This window comes from Salvelinus namaycush, chromosome 13 (genome assembly GCF_016432855.1).
Source record: "Salvelinus namaycush isolate Seneca chromosome 13, SaNama_1.0, whole genome shotgun sequence".
Lineage (NCBI taxonomy): Eukaryota > Metazoa > Chordata > Actinopteri > Salmoniformes > Salmonidae > Salvelinus > Salvelinus namaycush.
The window spans coordinates 45,587,921-45,605,352 of NC_052319.1; the positions used below are offsets into that span (position 1 = coordinate 45,587,921).

Here is a 17,432-nt window from a genome sequence, read left to right on the forward strand (position 1 = left end):
AGCCATAAAAATACAGTGAGACATGACATTCACTCAGCCATAAAAATACAGTGAGACATGACATTCACTCAGCCATAAAATACAGTGAGACATGACATTCACTCAGCCATAAAATACAGTGAGACATGACATTCACTCAGCCATAAAAATACGGTGAGACATGACATTCACTCAGCCATAAAAATACAGTGAGACATGACATTCACTCAGCCATAAAAATACAGTGAGACATGACATTCACTCAGCCATAAAATACAGTGAGACATGACATTCACTCAGCCATAAAATACAGTGAGACATGACATTCACTCAGCCATAAAATACAGTGAAACATGACATTCACTCGGCCATAAAATACAGTGAGACATGACATTCTCTCAGCCATAAAATACAGTGAGACATGACATTCTCTCAGCCATAAAATAGGGTGAGACATGACATTCACTCAGCCATAGAAATACGGTGAGACATGACATTCACTCAGCCATAAAATACAGTGAGACATGACATTCACTCAGCCATAAAATACAGTGAGACATGACATTCACTCAGCCATAAAAATACAGTGAGACATGACATTCACTCAACCATAAAAATACAGTGAGACATGACATTCACTCAGCCATAAAAATACAGTGAGACATGACATTCACTCAGCCATAAAAATTCGGTGAGACATGACAGTCACTCAGCCATAAAAATACAGTGAGACATGACATTCACTCAGCCATAAAAATACAGTGAGACATGACATTCACTCAACCATAAAAATACAGTGAGACATGACATTCACTCAGCCATAAAATACAGTGAGACATGACATTCACTCAGCCATAAAAATACAGTGAGACATGACATTCACTCAACCATAAAAATACAGTGAGACATGACATTCACTCAGCCATAAAATACAGTGAGACATGACATTCACTCAGCCATAAAATACAGTGAGACATGACATTCACTCGGCCATAAAATACAGTGAGACATGACATTCACTCAGCCATAAAATACAGTGAGACATGACATTCACTCAGCCATAAAATACAGTGAGACATGACATTCACTCAGCCATAAAAATACGGTGAGACATGACATTCACTACAGCGATGAACGACAGACCTGCAAGTTAGATACAGAAAGTACCTGAATCTCTACCAGTGGAGGCTGTTGAGGGGAGGACGGCTCATAATAATGTCTGGACCTTAGCGAATGGAGTGGCATCAAACCATGTGTTTGATATAATTTATACCATTCCACTGATTCCGCTCCAGCCATTACCACGAGGCCGTCCTCCCCAATAAAAGGTGCCACCAACCTCCTGTGATCTCTATCCATACCTGTCTAAGTTTGAATGAGGTGTGATTGTTTCTTTCTTCATTGTCTGTGATATGTTGGGACATATAGACAATACTAAAACACATTATGACAAAACCACTTTCATTATAACGCAACACATTCAGATTCAGTGACAGGTTCACTGTTCAACAACACCTTTTGTGTCTCCAGTTTGATATTGACTGTATCTGTGTCTGGGTTCATTTCTTCAAGTGTTTCATATATCTTAGCATCTCAATTTGATCTCTCCTTACATTTAGTCAATTATTTTGTATAAACACCTGGACCTAAACGCTGGATATTGGACCTCGATCACTGGCATCACATATCAGCTTCAATGGAAGATTACTGGTAGCAGTACGGCTCTCAATTGTTTTACAGTACCAATGTCCTCGTTTTGTCCAGCCGTATGCACCAGCAACGCAGTAACTTGTCGTCTTCCTCACCACTGGAGGATTCTGGGAGTTGATTTCTACTGTTGTGGATTCAATTCTGCAATTTCTGCAAAAGACAAATCAGAGACTAGATATGAAAGATATACAGATAGACTATAATAAGTTATACAGCATATACAGTGCCTTGCAAAAGTGTTCACACCCCTTGGCATTTTTCCTATTTTGTTGCATTACAACCTGTAATTTAATTCGATTTTTATTTCGATTTCATGTAATGGACATACAAAAAAATATGAAAAAAAATGATTTAAAAAAAAATAACTTGTTTCAAAAACTTAAAAAAAAAATGTACAACGGAAAAGTGGTGCGTGCATATGTATTCACCCCCTTTGCTATGAAGCCCCTAAATAAGATCTGGTACAACCAATTACCTTCAGAAGGAACATAATTAGTCCACCTGTGTGCAATCTAAGTGTCACATGATCTGTCACATGATCTTATCTTATATCTTATTAGACACCACTAAGCAAGCGGCACCATGAAGACCAAGGAGCTCTCCAAACAGATCAGGGACAAAGTTGTGGAGAAGTTCAGATCAGGGTTGGGTTATAAAAAAATATCAGAAACTTTGAACATCCCACGGAGCACCGTTAAATCCATTATTTAAAAGAGTTATGAATAGTTATGCACGATCAAGTTTTCCGTTTTTTTGTCTCATTTCTTGTTTGTTTCAGCCCCCAAAAAATATTTTACATCTTCAAAGTGGTAGGCATGTTGTGTAAATCGAATGATAAAAATAAAAAATAAAAATCTATTTTAATTCCAGGTTGTAAGGCAACAAAATAGGAAAAATGCCTAGGAGGTGAATACTTTCACAAGCCACTGTACACTATAGTAAGTTATACAGGTATACTATAGTAAGTTATATAGATATACTATAGTAAGTTATACAGATATACTATAGTAAGTTATACAGATATACTATAGTAAGTTATACAGGTACACTATAGTAAGTTATACAGATATACTATAGTAAGTTATACAGGTACACTATAGTAAGTTATACAGTGTTAGGTTTAAATTTTCAGAGTAAAAACTTGACGGACACTAAGTCTATTCATCCCAGAGGATCAATACAGCTGCATTAGACAACACCGTTTCACACAAGCACTGATATTTTACCCTTCCTCCTAGGCTGAGTCTCCTCCCACACATCTGAACAGCCAATGCATCCCTGTTGCTAGACAGAACCTTAGTGATATCTCTTCTTCCTCTTTTCATCTGACCTCTAACCCAAAGTGCTCACTCTTCTTATCAATGTCTGACACACGTGATCGCTTTCCTAGCACTCAACACATTCCAAGCTTAATTGCACCCACTATATACAGGTACCTTCCTCCTATAGAACACCATTAACTTCTGGTGTAGACCCTCTAACCCTAAGCACTCAATATTTCAATAGTATACCTGATAATAACCCTGTCCCAAGTTTAGGAGTTAGTACCCAGAATCCGTCAACAGATACGCTATAGTAAGTTATACAGATATACTATAGTAAGTTATACAGATATACTATAGTAAGTTATACAGGTACACAATAGTAAGTTATACAGGTACACTATAGTAGGTTATACAGATATACTATAGTAAGTTATACAGGTACACTATAGTAGGTTATACAGATATACTATAGTAAGTTATACAGATATACTATAGTAAGTTATACAGATATAATATAGTAGGTTATACAGCTATACTATAGTAGGTTATACAGATATAATATAGTAAGTATTACAGATATACTATAGTAAGTATTACAGATATACTATAGTAGGTTATACAGATATACTATAGTAAGTTATACAGATATAATATAGTAAGTTATACAGATATACTATAGTAGGTTATACAGGTATAATATAGTAAGTTATACAGATATACTATAGTAAGTATTACAGATATACTATAGTAAGTTATACAGGTACACTATAGTAAGTTATACAGATATAATATAGTAAGTTATACAGATATACTATAGTAAGTATTACAGATATACTATAGTAGGTTATACAGGTATAATATAGTAAGTTATACAGATATACTATAGTAAGTATTACAGATATACTATAGTAAGTTATACAGGTACACTATAGTAAGTTATACAGATATAATATAGTAAGTTATACAGATATAATATAGTAGGTTAAACAGGTACACTATAGTAAGTATTACAGGTACACTATAGTAAGTATTACAGATATACTATAGTAAGTATTACAGATATACTATAGTAAGTTATACAGGTACACTATAGTAAGTTATACAGATATAATATAGTAAGTTATACAGATATAATATAGTAAGTATTACAGGTACACTATAGTAAGTATTACAGATATACTATAGTAAGTTATACAGGTACACTATAGTAAGTTATACAGATATAATATAGTAAGTTATACAGATATAATATAGTAAGTTATACAGATATAATATAGTGCAGTATACGACTCACCTGGTTCTTCTGCAGTGTTTTCAGGTTCAGGTTCAGGACAGCAATGGATCATCTTCCTCCATGGCTTCCTGAAGTTGGGGTCTGCAGTAACAAAACAGTATGCCCACTTTTACAATAAATAACTCTACCTTGATCCTTATTGAGTTACACAACACCAGCTTACTACTGTAAGTAAATTCACAATGAAAAGAATGAGACTCACATTTTAAACAGAGAAAGACCGCAATCAACAATGTGACCAATAGACAAACTGCCGGCAGGATAAATTTCAGTAAATGGCTTCCCTCTTTGGCTGTAAAGACACAATGTGAAGACCATGTTGTACATGAACAAGAAAACATGAATGCTGTGATTTAGTTTTCTCCTGGAAATGACTAATCTAACATGTTCCCTTAGTTGTATACCGTTTGCTTATCCTGGTGTTGACAAAGACAAAACATAGACATTTATGGAGCTCATTTAAAACGATCACAACTGAGCCTATCCACTAGGGGGCGGTGTCTGAGCTCCATTGGGTTTGAGCTGTACTTGCTTGCACCTCTGTCTGACCTGTGACATCTACACATTTGTCATGTGACCTGAAACATTTGACAGACATCATGCAATGCAGCTCCTCTAGTTGAGGTGAAATGGTCTCGTTTACTGGTCTAAATCTGATTAAAATCTTTGTAATTACAGCAGTGTAACTGAAGTGAGTCGGCCTCACTGTCTCTGTACATTCACTGGATGGTAGAACTCACAGGCTTGTATGACGATAAAGTCACTCTGGGTCTCATTGAGGATGGGGTTGTAGATACTGCAGGTTATATGTTGTCCCTCTGTCACATTCACTCGACTACTGATGTTGTACGTTCCTGTTCCAGGATCCTGGGTAGTCTTGTTGACAGCCTCCTGAGGCTCCAGAGTACGGTTATGGGTCCTCCATGTCACCTGGTATTCAGGGAAGCCTCCGTGGGTGCTGCACACAAGCGTCATGTCTGTGACGTTTAATGTCAGCTTGGGCTTTTGGTAACTCGCTGCAGGGAGCACAATGGGACAAAGCCAGAACGGGCGTAATTATGAGACAGATGCATTGATAGTTAATGGAGATGTTTCCAGAACAGGATATGATTTTTATATTATGAGCTAAAGCACCATTATGTTCCAGTCCCACCCAACATGAGCCTGATTTAACAATATCTCTCTAAGCTATAGCCTACCTGTTACATTGACAGTGATTTGGCACTCTTTTGATGTTGCGCCATTGATTATTAGAATAACATCGCAGGTCAGGCGATTGTCTCGGACATTGACTGGGTTGAGCAGGAGTGACAGATTTCCAGAAGCCAACTGATCTGTGTTAATTGTTGTTCTGTTGTTGTACAAAGGGTGTTGGTGGTCATACTCCTCGTTTCCATCTTTGAAAACATGCAGCACTCTGGGGATTAAATCTTGCCAGTATATTCGGGTTTTTGTTGGGTAGTTGGGAGTTGCCAATTTGGAGCGACCACAGGGCAGAAGGACGGGCTGTCCGATGATTCCAACGACGGTTTTCTTCTTCGGGTGTGTTGATGAAACTACTGAAATAACTTTCCAAACATAGAGGCAATAGTTAGTTCAAACGGAACTCCACATTTACCATGCTAATAAGACATTTTCTGTTTGACCCATCGGAGAACTTTCACTGTGATGTATCGAAATTGAGGCCTCAAAGAGATGACATGTCTGGTGCAGATTAAAAAAGGGAAATGGACCTGGCATATTATTTAAGTACTACAACTACAAGCCTGGGACTTTCCTGCCTCTCTCTATTCCCAGTTGTGACTCAGAGTTGGTTGAGTCGGGCTGGTGGTTCCCTGCTCACCCTGCTGTTGGGAAACTTCTCAGGCCGACTCAACCAACTGCTGGAAGTTCCTTTCACCCATTTTTTCCAACATTGGATTCCACTCTGAAAGCACTATTGTGTTAGAGAGGAGTAGCTAGCGATTATACAGAAAGAAGTTCACATAGAATATGGTAAACCATTTGGGCTCAGGAGTGGCGCAGCAGTCTAAAGCACTGCATCTCAGTGCAAGAGGCGACACTACAGTCCCTGGTTTGAATCCAGGCTGAATCACATCCGGCCGTGATTGGGAGTCCAATAGGGCAGCACATAATTGGCCCAGCGTCGTCCGGGTTTAGCCGGGGTAGGCCGTCATTGTAAATAGGAATTTGTTCCTAACTGACTTGCCTAGTTTTAAAAACATGCTTTCCATGTCTGCTACAGCTGCGGGATGCTTTCTGTTCAAATATTGGACTAATTTTGACTTCAATAGAAATGCATAGTCTTCATTTGTCTGAATAAGATACAGGCCTACTGTTCTGTCACAATTCAAGAGCCAGGTAACCAAGGTGTTGGTAGGGCTATCTAATCTAGTGTAAACCTGGCTACAGCAGAGGACCTGCCTCTGCTTACGGCTCCACCGTAGATGTGGTTGATAACAGCGAGCGAGAGGTCGTGACTCCGTAAAAACGTCCAGCTCTGATTAGAATCAGACACAGCTAATAGTTCATCATATTTTATAAGAACAAGTTGAAATGATTATAAATAGTCAATCACCATACGGTAATAGATGACGTGGTGCTGTATCCCCTAAGCTGTTAATGTTCACAACTCTATCACCCTCCTAGTGAGAACTACTGTCTCCAGAACTCTGTCTCAGAGTGAACACTCCTGTGTCTGTGAGAGGTGTACGCCACATCCTGCCAGAGCTCATTGACAAATGTACAAAAACAAAACAACAAAAAATGATGCTCCATTGATATGGAAAAGACACCCATATTTGCTTTTGTGCATTTGTCACATAGTTATTTTTTTTTTAAATCATGCCCGTGGGGACACACTACATCGATTTTGCAGTTCTGAAGAAATCCACCCGCTAAAATCCGAAAGGTCGACGTCTTCATTGACGTCAAACAGCTTTCACAATCCAAGACCAGTTTTATAGTGAGACTTCCTTTTTTTTCTTCTTCTTCCCTTTCTGATAACAAGGTTGTCCTTACTAACACCGGTTTGGACAATGAAATCTACAGAGTCAGTATGTGTAGCCGCATGGTGCTCAGCTCATAGTGTACACTAGATAGAAACCAGAGCGGCTGCTGGCCTATAACCTCGTGGCTGTCTATATTGATGAATGAAAACAGTAGTGAACTTAGCTGTGGAAACTTACCATACAGCAGAACAACTAAGATAATCCCAACAGCCATTTTGAGATGAATGCAGACCATTCTAAGGGAAGAAATCAGTAGCAAAATAGTTAAATGAACAACATTGTCTATTAAATGGGAAGTTTATGCAAGTCCAAAAGGAAAGGAAGGAGGAGATTTCATAAAGAAGTGGATACCATTTCATTCTGAAGTGACAATCACATTCAGCATAGTCTGTATATACCATGTCAAATAGCCTGTCGGCTATCACCCTCAGTAGCAAGAACTTTGACACATTGGCACGTTGACACTGCAACTGTGTATTTTTTATCTAACCTTTTTTAACTAGGCAAGTCAGTTAAGAACAAATTCTTATTTACAATGACGGCCTACAAAAGTTAATATATAACTTTTCTTAACATAACTGACACATTGTTGTTGAGCTACTGCTGAGCTTTGTTATTCCTTTTCTAGTTTGATTTAAAAAGCTGATATGGACAAGATATGGGAGCTTCACAGAGAAACGTTCAACTTTAAACACAAACAAAAGTTACAAGGAAGTTGATTTCAAGCCAGCTTTCAGTTCATCAAAGAAGCAAACACTTCTTTATAAGATCATAGAAGAGTTTTTAAAAAGCATTCCCATATCCTCATGTAGCACACTACCAAGAGGAAGAACTCACCAGTAGACGGAAGCCTTTACAGATGATAATCCTGCCTGTGTCCTGACGGATCAGACTGGCAGACAGAATGAACTTTGGTGATGATACGCCTCTGCTATGAATGAGCCACACCCCTCTCCTCCAGTCACCAAGACGAGGCTTTTTGATTTTGGATCAGCCTCAAATCTTTTGCGCTGCTGAAATGGTGTAAAAAAATAAATAATTGTAGTCAACTGACTGCGCAACTTGCGAGACATAGCACCATTCTGAGAAGTGGCCGAGCATCGCTCCTCTGTGCAAAGGCAGCACTACACCACTGACTGTAAACAGGAAGCTCAAACTTCCCAATTCTACCAGTTAAATGAAAATGCACTCGTTCTAGCTTGTGGTTTGGATAATGTTTATGATAAAAACGTGGTGTTGCCATGACAGAACCAAATTCCCCTTTAAGGCGTCCTCATGCTTCCCATCCAAAACAGTTCAGAACAGTTCATTTATACACTACCAGTCAAAAGTTATTTTTACTATTTTCTACATTGTGGCAACCAAAAAAAGTGTTAAATCAAATTATATTTTAGATTATTCAAAGTACCCTCACTTTGCCTTGATGACAGCATTGCACTCTTGGCATTTTCTCAACCAGCTTCACCTGGAATGCTTTTCCAATAGTCTTGAAGGAGTTCCCACATATGTTGAGCACTTGTTGGCTACTTTCCCTTCACTCTGCAGTCCTACTCTTCCCAAACCATCTCAATTGGATTGATGTCGAGTGATTGTGGAGGCCAGGTCATCTGATGCAGTCCTCCATCACTCTCCTTCTTGGTAAAATAGCCCTTACACAGCCTGTAGGTGTGTTGGGTCATTGTCTTGTTGAAAAACAAATTATAGTCCCACTAAGTGCACACCCGATGGGATGGCGTATCGCTGCAGAATGCTGTGGTAGCCATGCTGGTTAAGTGTGCCTTGAATTCTAAATAAATCACTGACAGTGTCACCAGCATAGCACCAGCACACCATCACACCTCCTCCTCCATGCTTCACGGTGGAACCACACATGCAGAGATCATCCGTTCACCTACTCTGGATCTTACAATGACATGGAGGTTGTTAACAAAAATCTCAAATTTGGACTCAGACCAAAGGACAGATTTCCACCGGTCTAATGTCCATTGCTCATGTTTCTTGGCCGAAGCAAGACTCTTCTTTTTATTGGCATTCTTTAGTAGTGGTTTCTTTGCATCAATTTGACCATGAATGCCTGATTCACGAAGTCTCCTCTGAACAGTTGATGTTGAGATGTGACTGTTACTTGAGCTCTGAAGTATTTATTTGGGCTGCAATCTGACCTTATCCTCTGCAGCAGAGGTAACTCTGGGTCTGCCTTTCCTGTGGCGGTCCTCATGAGAGCCAGTTTCATCATAGCGCTTGATGGTTTTTGCGACTGCACTTGAAGAAACTTTCAAAGTTCTTCAAATGTTCCTTATTGACTGACCTTCATGTCTTAAAGTAATGATGGATTGTCATTTCTCTTCACTTATTTGAGCTGTTTTTGCCATAATATGGACTTGGTCTTTTACCAAATAGGGCTATCTTCTGTATACCACCCCTACCTTGTCACATCACAACTGATTGGCACAAACGCATTAAGAAGGAAAGAAATTCCACAAATTAACTTTTAACAAGGCACACCTGTTAATTGAAATGCATTCCAGGTTACTACCTCATGAAGCTGGTTGAGAGAATGCCAAGAGTGTGCAAAGCTGTCATCAAGGCAAAGGGCGGCTACTTTGAAGAATCTAAAATATATTTTGATTTGTTTAAAACTTTTTGGGTTACTACATGATTCCATATGTGTTATTTCATAGATTTGAAGTATTCACTATTATTCTACAATGTAGAAAATAGTTTTTAAAAAATCAGAAAAACCCTTGAATGAGTAGGTGTGTCCAAACTTTTGACTGGTACCATATATATTATGACAGCCTTTTGTAACATTTTAGTTCGTTTTGGTCTTAGGCAAGGTTTTTTTTCGGCTGTTCGTGCACACAAAAACATTTTTCAGATGCATCCCGGAGTCAGTAGCAGAAATCTACAACCCTTTGACAATGATTGGTCATGTCACTGACCTTAGAGATCCTTTTTATGTCTCTATTTTGGTTTGGTCAGGGCGTGAGTTGGGGTGGGCATTCTATGTTTTGTGTTTCTATGATTTTCTATTTCTATGTTTTGGGCCGGGTATGGTTCTCAATCAGGGACAGCTGTCTATCGTTGTCTCTGATTGGGAACCATACTTAGGTAGCTCTTTTTCCACCTGTGTTTGTGGGAAGTTGATGTATTAGTCTGTGGCGACCTAAATGCCAGAACTGGACACGAACCTGACACCCTCAGCACACAGGGGGACAAACACCTGCCTGCAGGTGACAGCATTCCCTCCCCCATATGCCCCCCTAGACACAACTATGACAACATAACCAACAAAAACGGGTCACAACTCCTGCAGCTCTGTCGCACGCTGGGTATGTACATAGTCAATGGTAGGCTTCGAGGGGACTCCTATGGTAGGTACACCTATAGCTCATCTCTTGGCAGTAGCACTGTAGACTACTTTATCACTGACCTCAACCCAGAGTCTCTCAGAGCGTTCACAGTCAGCCCACTGACACCCCTATCAGATCACAGCAAAATTACAGTCTACTTGAACAGAGCAATACTCAATCATGAGGCATCAAAGCCAAAGGAACTGAGTAACATTAAGAAATGCTATAGATGGAAGGAATGCAGTTTGGAAACCTACCAAAAAACAATTAGGCAACAGCAAATCCAATCCCTTTTAGACAACTTCCTGGTTAAAACGTTCCACTGCAATAGTGAAGGTGTAAACTTGGCAGTAGAAAATCTTAACAGTATATTTGACCTCTCAGCTTCCCTATCAAATCTAAAAATCTCAAATAGAAAACCGAAGAAAATGAACAACAATGACAAATGGTTTGATGAAGAATGCAAAAATCTAAGAAATAAATTGAGAAACCTGTCCAACCAAAAACATAGAGACCCGGAAAACCTGAGTCTACGCCTTCACTATGGTGAATCACTAAAACAATACAGAAATACACTACGGAAAAAGAAGGAACAGCATGTCAGAAATCAGCTCAATGTAATTGAAGAATCCATAGACTCTAACCAATTCTGGGAAAATTGGAAAACACTAAACAAACAACAACACGAATAATTATCTATCCAAAATGGAGATGTATGGGTAAACCACTTCTCCAATCTTTTTGGCTCTATAACAAAGAATAAAGAGCAAAAACATATACATGATCAAATACAAATCCTAGAATCAACTATTAAAGACTACCAGAACCCACTGGATTCTCCAATTACCTTGAATGAGTTACAGGACAAAATAAAAACCCTCCAACCCAAAAAGGCCTGTGGTGTTGATGGTATCCTTAATGAAATGATCAAATATACAGACAACAAATTCCAATTGGCTATACTAAAACTCTTTAACATCGTCTTTAGCTCTGGCATCTTCCCCAATATTTGGAACCAAGGACTGATCACCCCAATCCACAAAAGTGGAGACAAATTTGACCCCAATAACTACCGTGGAATATGCGTCAACAGTAACCTTGGTAAAATACTCTGCATTATCATTAACAGCAGACTCGTACATTTCCTCAATGAACACAATGTACTGAGCAAATGTCAAATTGGCTTTTTACCAAATTACCGTACAACAGACCATGTATTCACCCTACACACCCTAATTGACAACCAAACAAACCAAAACAAAGGCAAAGTCTTCTCATGCTTTGTTGATTTCAAAAAAGCCTTCGACTCAATTTGGCATGAGGGTCTGCTATACAAATTGATGGAAAGTGGTGTTGGGGGTAAAACATACGACATTATAAAATCCATGTACACAAACAACAAGTGTGCGGTTAAAATTGGCAAAAAACACACACATTTCTTCACACAGGGTCGTGGGGTGAGACAGGGATGCAGCTTAAGCCCCACCCTCTTCAACATATATATCAACGAATTGGCGCGGGCACTAGAACAGTCTGCAGCACCCGGTCTCACCCTACTAGAATCCGAAGTCAAATGTCTACTGTTTGCTGATGATCTGGTGCTTCTGTCACCAACCAAGGAGGGCCTACAGCAGCACCTAGATCTTCTGCACAGATTCTGTCAGACCTGGGCCCTGACAGTAAATCTCAGTAAGACCAAAATAATGGTGTTCCAAAAAAGGTCCAGTCGCCAGGACCACAAATTCCATCTAGACACCGTTGCCCTAGAGCACACAAAAAACTATACATACCTCGGCCTAAACATCAGCGCCACAGGTAACTTCCACAAAGCTGTGAACGATCTGAGAGACAAGGCAAGAAGGGCATTCTATGCCATCAAAAGGAACATAAATTTCAACATACCAATTAGGATCTGGCTAAAAATACTTGAATCTGTCATAGAGCCCATTGCCCTTTATGGTTGTGAGGTCTGGGGTCCGCTCACCAACCAAGATTTCACAAAATGGGGTAAACACCAAATTGAGACTCTGCATGCAGAATTCTGCAAAAATATCCTCCGTGTACAACGTAGAACACCAAATAATGCATGCAGAGCAGAATTAGGCCGATACCCACTAATTATCAAAATCCAGAAAAGAGCCGTTAAATTCTACAACCACCTAAAAGGAAGCGATTCCCAAACCTTCCATAACAAAGCCATCACCTACAGAGAGATGAACCTGGAGAAGAGTCCCCTAAGCAAGCTGGTCCTAGGGCTCTGTTCACAAACACAAACACACCCCACAGAGCCCCAGGACAACAGCACAATTAGACCCAACCAAATCATGAGAAAACAAAAAGATAATTACTTGACACATTGGAAAGAATTAACAAAAAAACAGAGCAAACTAGAATGCTATTTGGCCCTAAACAGAGAGTACACAGTGGCAGAATACCTGACCACTGTGACTGACCCAAACTTAAGGAAAGCTTTGACTATGTACAGACTCAGTGAGCATAGCCTTGCTATTGAGAAAGGCCGCCGTAGGCAGACATGGCTCTCAAGAGAAGACAGGCTATGTGCACACTGTCCACAAAATGAGGTGGAAACTGAGCTGCACTTTCTAACCTCCTGCCCAATGTATGACCATATTAGAGACACATATTTCCCTCAGATTACACAGATCCACAAAGAATTCGAAAACAAATCCAATTTTGATAAACTCCCATATCTACTGGGTGAAATTCCACAGTGTGCCATCACAGCAGCAAGATTTGTGACCTGTTGTCACAAGAAAAGGGCAACCAGTGAAGAACAAACAGCATTGTAAATACAACCCATATTTATGCCTATTTATTTTAACCTGTGTGCTTTAACCATTCGTACATTGCTACAACACTGTATATATATATAATATGACATTTGTAATGTCTTTATTGTTTTGAAACTTCTGTATGTGTAATGTTTACTGTTAATTTGTATTGTTTGTTTCACTTTTGTGTATTGCTACCTCACTTGCTTTGGCAATGTTAACACATGTTTCCCATGCCAATAAAGCCCCTTGAATTGAATTGAATTGAATTGAATTGAGAGAGAGAGAGAGAGAGAGGGAGAGAGGAAGTGAGAAAGAGATATAGAGGGGAAGAGAGAGAGAGAGAGAGAGAGAGGTGCTTATTGTTATTGTTGAATGTATGGTTATTTTGACACTTGGTTATTGTTGTTACTGTTGTCCCGTTGCCAATTTTGATTCTCATTTTTATTTTTATATTGTAATGTAATGTACATTGTTACGTCATGCCAATAAAGCAAATTGAATTGAATTGAGAGGAAGAGAGAGGTAGAGGAAGAGAGACAGAGAGAGAGAGAGACAGAGACAGAGACAGAGACAGAGACAGAGACAGAGACAGAGACAGAGAGAGACAGAGACAGAGACAGAGACAGAGACAGAGAGAGACAGAGACAGAGACAGAGACAGAGACAGAGACAGAGAGAGACAGAGAGAGAGAGGGATAAATAGAGAGAGAGAGAGAGAGAGAGAGAGAGAGAGAGAGAGAGAGAGAGAGAGAGAGAGAGAGAGAGAGAGAGAGAGAGAGAGAGAGAGAGAGAGAGAGAGAGAGAGAGAGAGAGAGAGAGAGAGAGAGAGGGAGGTCTTTGTGTGTATCTCCTCTGCTACAACCAGTAACAAAATCTGATTGTGAGGGTGAGAGGCTGACCCGGACCCACCTTGGCCTCTGTTTACTTTGGAATCCACCAGACAGCACACACACACACACACACACACACACACACACACACACAAATACTGTAATACACTGAGACAGTGTGTCACATGTTCATGCTTTTTCTGCTTTTAACACACACACAGATTTGAAGCATCATTCACAAAGGATAGAAGAAGTGAGGGACTTAGAGAGAGAGAGAGAGATTCACATGGAATAGAAGAAGTGAGGGACTCAGAGAGAGAGAGATTCACACATATAATTTTTTTTAAATTGTTTATTCTATTGTGTTATTGACTGTACACTTGTTTATTCCATGTGTAACTCTGTGTTGTTGTTTCTGTCACACTGCTTTGCTTTATCTTGGTCATGTCACTGTTGTAAATGAGAACTTGTTCTCAACCTCCCTACCTGGTTAAATAAAGGTGAAATAAAATAAAATAAAAAAACATGGAATAGAAGAAGTGCAGGACTCAGGGAATGAGAAGAGGAATCAGGGAAAGAGAAGAGAAAGGAAAGGGGAAGAGAAGAGAAAGGAAAGGGGAAGAGAAGAGGAATCAGGGGAAGAGAAGAGGAATCAGGGGAAGAGAAAGGAATCAGGGGAAGAGAAGAGGAATCAGGGGAAGAGAAGAGGAATCAGGGGAAGAGAAAGGAAAGGGGAAGAGAAGAGGAATCAGGGGAAGAGAAGAGGAATCAGGGGAAGAGAAGAGGAATCAGGGAAAGAGAAAGGAAAGCGGAAGAGAAGAGGAATCCGGGGAAGAGAAGAGGAATCAGGGGAAGAGAAAGGAAAGGGGAATAGAAGAGGTATCAAGGAAAGAGAAGAGGAATCAGGGGAAGAGAAGAGGAATCAGGGGAAGAGAAAGGAATCAGGAGAAGAGAAAGGAAAGGGGAAGAGAAGAGGAATCAGGGAAAGAGAAAGGAATCAGGGGAAGAGAAGAGGAATCAGGGGAAGAGAAAGGAATCAGGAGAAGAGAAAGGAATCAGGAGAAGAGAAAGGAAAGGGGAAGAGAAGGGGAATCAGGGGAAGAGAAGAGGAATCAGGGGAAGAGAAAGGAAAGGGGGAGAGAAGGGGAATCAGGGGAGGAGAAGAGGAATCAGGGGAAGAGAAATGAAAGGGGAAGAGAAGAGGAATCAGGGGAAGAGAAAGGAAAGGGGAAGAGAAGAGGAATCAGGGGAAGAGAAGAGGAATCAGGGGAAGAGAAGAGGAATCAGGAGAAGAGAAAGGAAAGGGGAAGAGAAAGGAAAGGGGAAGAGAAGAGGAATCAGGGGAAGAGAAGAGGAATCAGGAGAAGAGAAAGGAAAGGGGAAGAGAAGAGGAATCAGGGGAAGAGAAGAGAAGAGGAATCAGGGGAAGAGAAGAGGAATCAGGGGAAGAGAAAGGAATCAGGAGAAGAGAAAGGAAAGGGAAAGAGAAGAGGAATCAGGGGAAGAGAAAGGAATCAGGAGAAGAGAAAGGAATCAGGGGAAGAGAAAGGAATCAGGAGAAGAGAAAGGAATCAGGAGAAGAGAAAGGAAAGGGGAAGAGAAGAGACAGTTTGAATTGACTACAGACATTCTGTATTACACTACGTGACATGTTGTAATACCTTCATTACATTTAACTCTTGTCCAGGTCCAGTTACAGGGGTAGTCAGCGTTAAGTGACATGTTGTAATACCTTCATTACATTTAACCTGTACTGCTCTGGCGTTCCGCCAGCAGAACTCCTCCCACATTCCACTGAAAAGGCAGAGCGCGAAATTCAAAATATATTTTTTAGAAATATTTAACTTTCACACATTAACAAGTCCAATACAGCATATGAAAGGTACACATCTTGTGAATCCAGCCAACATGTCCGATTTTTAAAATGTTTTACAGCGAAAACACCACGTATATTTATGTTAGCTCACCACCAAATACAAAAAAGGACAGACATTTTTCACAGCACAGGTAGCATGCACAAAGCCAACCTAACTAACCAAGAACCAACCAAACTAACCAACAAACAACTTCATCAGATGACAGTCTTATAACATGTTATTCAATAAATCTATGTTTTGTTCGAAAAATGTGCATATTTCAGGTATAAATCATAGTTTACATTGCAGCTACAATCAGAAATTGCACCGAAAGCAGACAGAATAATTACAGACACCAACGCCAAATACCTAAATACTCATCATAAAACATTTCTGAAAAATACATAGTGTACAGCAAATGAAAGACAGGCATCTTGTGATTGCAGCCAATATTTCCGATTTATTAAGTGTTTTACAGCGAAAACACAATATAGCGTTATATTAGCTTACCACAATAGCCAGAAACACAAGCCATTTCCCAGTAGCAAAAGTTAGCGATCGTAACAAACCAGTAAAAGATATATAATTTTTGACTAACCTTGATATTCTTCATCAGATGACAGTCCTATAACATCAGGTTATACATACACTTATGTTTTGTTCGAAAATGTGCATATTTAGAGCTGAAATCAGTGGTTATACATTGTGCTAACGTAGCTACTTTTTCCCACAACGTCCAGATTTTTTTCTGACACTTTTTCTGACACACATATTCTGACCAAATAGCTATTCATAAACATAACTAAAAAATACATGTTGTATAGGAAATGATAGATACACTAGTTCTTAATGCAATCGCCGTGTTAGAATTCTAAAAATAACTTCATTACCACATAAGGCTTACGTTATGTCGACCGAGTGCCCAAAACCTGGGCGCAAAACTAATAGTACACAGTTCGACAGGTATATGAAATAACATCATAAAATGTTTCCTACTTTTGCTGATCTTCCATCAGAATGTTGTACAAGGTGTCCTTTGTCAAGAACAATCGTTGTTTGGATTTAGAACATCCTTTTCCCTCTTGAATTAGCAAGCGCACTAGCCAAGTGGCGCGAAGCTCTCCTTTCTGAACAAAGGCACACAACGCAACACGCCTAACGTCCCGAATAAATTTCAAAAATCTAATAAAACTATATTGAAAAAACATACTTTACGATGATATTGTCACATGTATCAAATAAAATCAAAGCCGGAGATAGTATTCGCCTATAACGAAAGCTATTCAGAAGGCAAATCCAGGTCCACCCTCGCGCCTTCCTGAAAACAGGAAATGGGTGAC

General features: G+C 39.6%; 1 protein-coding gene across 1 annotated transcript; it reads right to left on the bottom strand.

The window, feature by feature from the left end:
• Nucleotides 1-1,263: 1,263 nt before the first annotated feature.
• Nucleotides 1,264-8,259, bottom strand: LOC120058013 (CD276 antigen-like). Its single transcript, XM_039006499.1, has 7 exons — nt 8,097-8,259; nt 7,437-7,495; nt 5,448-5,816; nt 4,989-5,264; nt 4,451-4,540; nt 4,249-4,329; nt 1,264-1,839 (listed from the first exon to the last, which is right to left on the bottom strand). Exons 2-7 carry the CDS (start codon nt 7,492-7,494, stop codon nt 1,811-1,813), a joined length of 903 nt encoding a protein of 300 aa, XP_038862427.1. The 5' UTR covers nt 7,495; nt 8,097-8,259; the 3' UTR covers nt 1,264-1,810.
• Nucleotides 8,260-17,432: the final 9,173 nt, after the last annotated feature.

Bases quoted from the DNA above. Each gene is read 5' to 3' on its own strand.
- LOC120058013 (XM_039006499.1), bottom strand. From the start codon at position 7,494: ATGGTCTGCATTCATCTCAAAATGGCTGTTGGGATTATCTTAGTTGTT. The intron at 4,541-4,988 runs GTGAGTTCTACC...GTGTCTTTACAG, and splicing joins CTTTATCGTCATACAAGCCT to CCAAAGAGGGAAGCCATTTA. The intron at 1,840-4,248 runs GTGAGTCGTATA...TGTCTTTTGCAG, and splicing joins AAACACTGCAGAAGAACCAG to AAATTGCAGAATTGAATCCA.